The sequence below is a fragment of the Anopheles coustani genome, chromosome 2, assembly GCF_943734705.1.
Source record: "Anopheles coustani chromosome 2, idAnoCousDA_361_x.2, whole genome shotgun sequence".
Lineage (NCBI taxonomy): Eukaryota > Metazoa > Arthropoda > Insecta > Diptera > Culicidae > Anopheles > Anopheles coustani.
In genome coordinates this window covers 27,412,830-27,419,714 of record NC_071289.1, presented here as the reverse complement: position 1 = coordinate 27,419,714, position 6,885 = coordinate 27,412,830, and the positions used below count along the sequence as shown (strand labels likewise).

At 43.1% G+C, this 6,885-nt stretch overlaps 1 protein-coding gene across 1 annotated transcript; it reads right to left on the bottom strand.

Annotated features, from left to right (window-relative positions):
* Window positions 1–1,638: 1,638 nt before the first annotated feature.
* LOC131265775 (uncharacterized) lies at window positions 1,639–5,041 on the bottom strand. The gene is made up of 5 exons (XM_058268087.1): window positions 4,957–5,041; window positions 3,514–3,641; window positions 3,298–3,427; window positions 1,814–2,392; window positions 1,639–1,736 (listed from the first exon to the last, which is right to left on the bottom strand). Exons 1-5 carry the CDS (start codon window positions 5,039–5,041, stop codon window positions 1,639–1,641), a joined length of 1,020 nt encoding a protein of 339 aa, XP_058124070.1.
* Window positions 5,042–6,885: the final 1,844 nt, after the last annotated feature.

Genomic DNA, 6,885 nt, shown 5'->3' with positions numbered 1-6,885 from the left:
AACACTTGAGTGCTCCGTTACGACCATGAAACGTGCCACAGTGGTCTCGAGGAGCACACTTGAACTAACCGGGACTAGCTGCTGAAAAAAAAACCAAAAACACACACACCCACACACAAACAGCAGGACTTACCGGTTCGGAATGCTAATGTTTTGAGGTCATTGACGTCCCCCCTGACGAGGAGAGAATAAATGTACCGAGAAGGAGTGAGTTGAGAAAATGCTGCACCGTGGCCCAACGAAAGGCCTTTTTCTGGGGGAGTTAATCTGGGTGCAAATTTGGGGTTCGTAAAGCTTGCTTGCGAAAGGATGTCCTTGGCAAAGCAGCTCACGCCTCTAAGCCTGGGTAAGACTCTAGTTCTTCACTTCAAAGATTTCTGCCCTTTGCCGCAGCTTCCAACGAGGGGGTGGGAGTGGATGTGAAAAGAGCAAAAACATTGGCTTCTTTTGCTGAAATTTCTTGCGAGAAGGTAGAAAACATGGGTACACTTCGCGTCACGATGAAGGACAGGCCGTTTTTCTCACGTTCAAGCCTCATATGTACACACAAGCCACAAGATTCTGTTGTTTAACAGACGTTGGCGGAATGACGTGCAATAGCGTTGAGGCATCCAAAAGTTTCAACGCAGCAATGTAACGTCAATGAAAAATGTGGAGTTGAGGAAGAAGTTACAAAAAATAAACGGCGAACGCTGAAGAATGTTGAAATGATCTATAGCAACGTTAACGATTCGTACTAGCACACAAATATTTGAATGATACTGATTACTTATTGTTTCCATTTTTAATGGGATTGGAAATTCATTCGTAAAAGCTTGGAGTGATTTAATTTTGATTTTTATTTCAAATTTCTTCTTTCGCCCAGTGTTTCGTTTCCACTCCGGGACAAATCGCGTGGAATTATATTGACCTTGTATTTTAAAGTTAAGAAAAAAACTTATGAAACAATTCCTAGTATGTTTTTCCAGAGCAGTTAAAATAACATTCGGAGAAGAAAAACCTACAAAACCCACTCCTTACTTCATATATTGAATGAAAAAATTCTAATTGTCTTACGTTTTATCGAAAATAAACTTCTTCTGTTTAAAACTGTTTTTACTTCTATTTTAAATACTGCTATATTTCATTAAGCTTCAATTTTTTAAATTCCATGACAAAAGATAAGAGTGTAAAATTATAATATAAAAATCAATAAACTTCCCTATGATTGCAGGTTGCTATTAACATATTCATTTTTAAAAATTATATTTGCTTTAAAGTGTTTGTGTTAAATATGATAATGTATCCTATTTTCAGCTTCAAGCACTCTATAAGGGCTAACAAATCTATTCTTACAGAATGTTGAACATAAAAGTATATCTCAACAAAATGTATGCAATTCCCGAGTTTTTTGTCTATGTAAAATGTTGGGGTTGTAGAAGCAAGAGTTACCCCACTAAAGCCAACCATTACCTAAAAGAAGATCACACAGTAACCACACTTACAGGCGAAAACCGATTGTTGTCATGGCAAGAGTTGGAGCAATTTCATTTATTCGTCTAGTAAACCATTTGTTTGCTCATCATGTTAAGTTATTATTGGAAGTAGTCAGGTCAATAACGGTCAGTAGAAAATAGTAGCTCGATCGCGCCAGGATACTTAGAGCTGGTAGGTCATCCGGAAGCCCAGCTCCCGCCGGTAAGGATCGTACAGCCGGTCACTGTTGAAGAACAGCATGAAGGGCCCCGGAAAGGAAACTGCAAATGATACCAATGTTCGGGTGTTAAGTAACTGGGTGGTTCCTTGGTAACGAGTTCTGCATGGAATGACCTACCTTCGACACTGCCGTCCGCTAAACTGTGATGGCAGAAACGACTGGCGCGCATTGTCGGAGCTCCCGGGCGCTGCACGACCGCGTTCGGGATGTGCAGATGGTCCTCGGACCGAGCCGCCACTTGGACACTGGAGTAGCACAGCTCGTCGAAGCCCGGATTCCCGACGGTCGGATCGGCACTGGCTGCCATCTCGAACTGGGTCGCCTGCAGCCGCAATGGGTTGTTCTTGCGCTGGAAGCAGATGGCGTAGCTGAGGCCTCCCAGGTAAGGACCAGTTCCGGTGCCGAAATTGAACGACTCGATCGTCCCGCTCGACTCGGTGTGGTACTGCAGGCAGCCAGTCGGGGCGAGAAGCCCAACGTCATGAAGGGTACGGGCCACGGGTAACGGTGCCAATTCGGGCGCGGCGTTCCGTAGCGAAGCTCCAGAAGCTGGGGCCATGCCGTTCGGACATTCGAGCTGCTGCACACGGACGCTCCAGTGCGGATTGCTCAGAGTTGGGATTTGGTTGCGGCTTGCGATGCGGAACGTGATCGATAGGGTGCGATCGGCGGTGGTAGGATTGAACGGTACATACACTGGGGGAGGGAAAACAAACGAGAAAAAAACATGAATATCAAAGACAAGCTATAAATAGTTTACTAGTACGACTGTTTTCAATCGTGTCAAAAATTCTTGAAGATTAGAAATTAAAAGTGTTGTTTAATAATAATATGTTTGGAATCATAAAATGTTATCCAAATTGAAAGATGAAAGCCGTCCTTCAAGTCCTCACACGTATTTTAATGAGATATTTGAGTAGAAATTATGTGGCACCTACTAAAACAAATTTTTAGTTCACTTCTAATCTAGAATCACAGAACTTCAAAAATTGATAACGCTTGGTGGTATTTCGATCTGTTTTTCTCCACTATCTTCCGATACATGTACAAACAACTGTTCTTGGAAATGTTTGTTTTGTATAAGCTGGCACACTCAATATCGTTATGGTGTGTTTGCGTGGTATAAAGGTTAGTAAACAAGTCAATCTTTGCGAGTTTGAGACTCTAGCAAATGTTCATTTCTTTGTTGTGGTTGTATTTTCTGATCTTTCATAATACCAATATTCAAACCAGCAAGAACAAGTATGGATCGATTAAATATTGATTATGGAACTGTTTTAAACAGATCTTTCCAATGCATGGTTTGCTTTTGAACAAGTTTAACCAAAACCGAAAATCAGTTTTTTGTTTCGTCTGATATCTACATTACCGTATTCAAACTCATTTTTAGTAAGCAAACCTCAGAGTTCTCAAACAATTCGATTACATAAGTGGTTACTGATTCAACAGTTCCACCGTAGACAAGAAAAATCCGGTCACCTGTTCGGTGAGCATCGGTCCCAAGATGGCCGAACGCATGCCGCGGGGTGTGAAAATCAATTTTCAAACATCAATCTACCTATCGCTTCCCGGGAACAGGGAAGGGAGGGACGGGTGCTTACCGTGCTGGTTGGTGTTTTCGCCGCATAAATCGAAATCCAGGTTCTCGATCGACAGGACATCGTTGATGCATCTCGGGTACGGGTCGAGCGTCGGCTGGGCAAGGCTGAACGAGTTGAAGTCCAGTCGTAGCTGGAAACAGGCGGGAGGGGTTGGGGAGAGGAGATAGTTAGACGGTGCCCAAACTTGCACACATACACACACTAGTTCCCATTTACCTGGCAGATGCGTAGGTTGAGCGCGCGAATAGTGTAGACGCAGTTGATGCCGTTCGCCGCCACGTTCTGTGGGGCGACCAGGTTGGTTGACTTCACCAGCGATGTCCCACCGCAAGCCAACGTTGGTCCTGTGTGGGGAAAAAAACAAGCCGTCGTTGTGGAGTTAGTCAGTGAAATTGTGCCAGCACTTCTTTCATCGTTTCCGATGAACGCCTCTGTTTTGGGACGAAAGTAATCCTGCCGTCATGTTTCGATGATGTACAATTTCTCGTCGATCGTACGTCGGACGTGGTTAGATTCCCTTCGGACAGGGTTGAGAATGTCCCGCCCCGTCCCAACCGATGTGTTAATTTCCGTTTTGGGGATTACCGACTCGAGCAATTCAGTCGAGGGAAGGTGGTACATTACATGACCACAGTTTCAACAGGTGCATTTTCAATCACTATCACTGTAATCTCGCCCGCTGCCTAAGGCACGCCGATGGTCTAGCTTTCTCGGAAGTTAAGTAACTACGTTTTAATTCTCTTTCCCCAAAAGCCCCTCGGGGGGTGCGTGGCCAGACCAGTTTCAAACGTGTAGTAACCATGTTTCCAAAAACGGGATGTACTTTTTCTCAAGCAAATATTCAATTCTTATCAAATTTCGACCTCGTCACCCTCATATGGATTTACTTATTAACTTTTACTTATTTTTCCTGGTGAAGTATTTGCAATTTTTAAACGGTTCTTAAAACGGCTAACCTAAATCCTTTCAGTATACGAATTGTTTCTTTTTCTCAGCTTTCTCTTCAACGCACTTAAAGTGTCAGATCCAAGACATGTCCGCATTTCCACAGACGGACCAACAGTTTATTTTTAGTGCTCCACCCGTTCGACATTCCTAGATAATTCAACATCATTGCTCTTGTATGTAAAGATGTTAATTATCACATGCCTCACATCTTTGCCGCGGCCATCGGCATGCCTTATTTGATACACAAAACCGGAAAACCCCAGTTTAATGTGTTTATTTTTAGACCAATACTATACTCGCACGGCACCTGTGAACAATTTTCCACCAAAAAACGCTGCATCGAAATGTCCACCACAAAATGATACACGATAGCGTAGGCCACTGACCAGCCCCCCTTAGGTTGGGCAGCTGGCGGTAGCCTTTTCCGTGCTTCAACACGACGCGTTTATCGATCCCGAGGATCATATCTACACCTTGCATCGGTGCCACTCGAGACGATGCGTATCTGGTCTGGCCGGAGACAGCGCCAGCGACGCGGCACCTTGAAATTTCAACCTTCCCCCGATTGGTGAAACGATCCTCGGGAGTTGAGTTGAGTTGAGGTTAGGCAAGATAGTCACCATGTGCACCGTTGTTAGACGCAACAAATTGCAACTACTACTCCACTGCTTCTTGGCACATGCATTTTGTAACACTTAACGGCTCTTTTACCTGTATATTGAGCCATCGTAGGTGTCTGCTGGAGCCCGACTGAGAGAACAAGGACGAGCAGGGTGAAGCACCCCGAGAAGTTCATCGTACACACGTGCATCGAACCAACGGTACGCAAACGCACTGGTTTATCGATACCGAAAAACTGGGACGTCAATTGAAGGAAGCAACACACACACACACACAGACTCAGACGTACAATCCGAACGAATGCCCGACGAAAACTCAACTGATGTCGGTTGGCCCGCTGGAGAATCCTTTTATATATCAGTCGAATTCACCAATTCGGTTGCTAGGTTTCGTTATCATCGAGTGATAAGGAAAACCGCGGCTACGATACGACCAAAAGCTCAAGAACAAAAAGCGTGAAGAAACCCGTGGAAATGATACGCGAAGGCCCGTGCGTTATCAGCCTACGGCAAGAAGACATGATTTTTCCATCTTGATGTTGAAACTATCCCCATCGTTTCTCCTCGGAGGACGCTTTCTCCCAAAAATTAGCACGTTTTTTTGAGTAGGTCAGGTCGATAAATTTAGTGTCCTTTCCGCTTCCCGGGCCTTGCTGGGAAATCCCAAAACTTCTTCACCCATTCAGGAATTCCAATTCATTTGTCTTTTTTACTGTATCTGTAAATTTGACCATTGCATACAGAGGCTGACATGATCGATATCGCCATTCCGTTCCAGTGCGATAAGAAAGCAAACGGTGACGACCCGTCGCGAGCACGATCGAGATGCATCTCAGCGCGTACTGGAGACCTCCAAAGGGGCCACCGAGGAAATCATTCATAAATTAAAGTATGACGTACTTGGCCAATTGAACATAAAAAAGAAAAACGAAGTCTTGACGAACAATAACAAACCACCGTGTCCAGACGCATGGCTTCCGGTCAGTGTGACGACATAAACTCCGCTGTATCGAAGCAGAATCGTTTTACTCAGGGTTGGTTGATTGCTTTCACTGTGACCCTTGTTAGGGGAGTTTTTTTTTGGGCTCGTCATTCGGTTTTACAATGATCGGTTAGGTAACATTATTGTAATGTATTATCTAAGTGCAACTGCGATCGATCATAGTTTAACATGCCCCGTTTTTGAGCGCAAAGATAAAACACGTGACTAACAACTGTCACAAAATTAGAACTAGGTTATGGCTCATAGTAGGGAGACGTTTGAATTTTTTCTTTATTTCACAAAATGTTCATTGCCTTACAATAATTACAACTGACTAGTTAAAATTATATATTATTATAAAATTATATTATAAATATATTTTTCTATACTGTTGTTCAAGGAAAAAGTTTTAAATGAACAGTGTATGAACCCCAACTTGAGAAAATGGCTTAACAAATTGTCACACTGTTATATTTACATTTTTGTGTAGGTTTTGGTCTAGATTCTAAGAAAAAATTATATTTTTGTAAAAAAATTTGGATTTTATTGATTTAATGATGGTCATTTTGCTTTTGTGTTATTTGTAACTGTGATCAGCAATAATTTGACGATAATGAACAAACATTTGGTACAATTGATTTGATTAGTGTCAAATATATCAATTAAAGTTGAAAAACATGTAAGAACGATTTATTTCACGTGAGTATGAGTATAATCCACAATTTCGCAATCACATGTATCTTACTTTGCTTGAAGGATATACTAGGCTTTAAAAACCAACACGGATTCTATACAGGATTGGGCCGAAGGTAGGGAATGCTAGGCAATACAAATAACATAGGACCGTTGTAGCAGGCCGTACGGGACGTATGAAATGAATTATGTCTACTAGTCAAGCGGGAAATTGATGTGAAAATCGACGACGTGTATCCGAATCTCACGAGAGGATTGACCAGCCACAATTATAGTAAGCCATGACTTGAAAGGGGGGGTGCCCATGGCGCAGCGGTAGCGCGAGGAAACACCACACCACAGGTG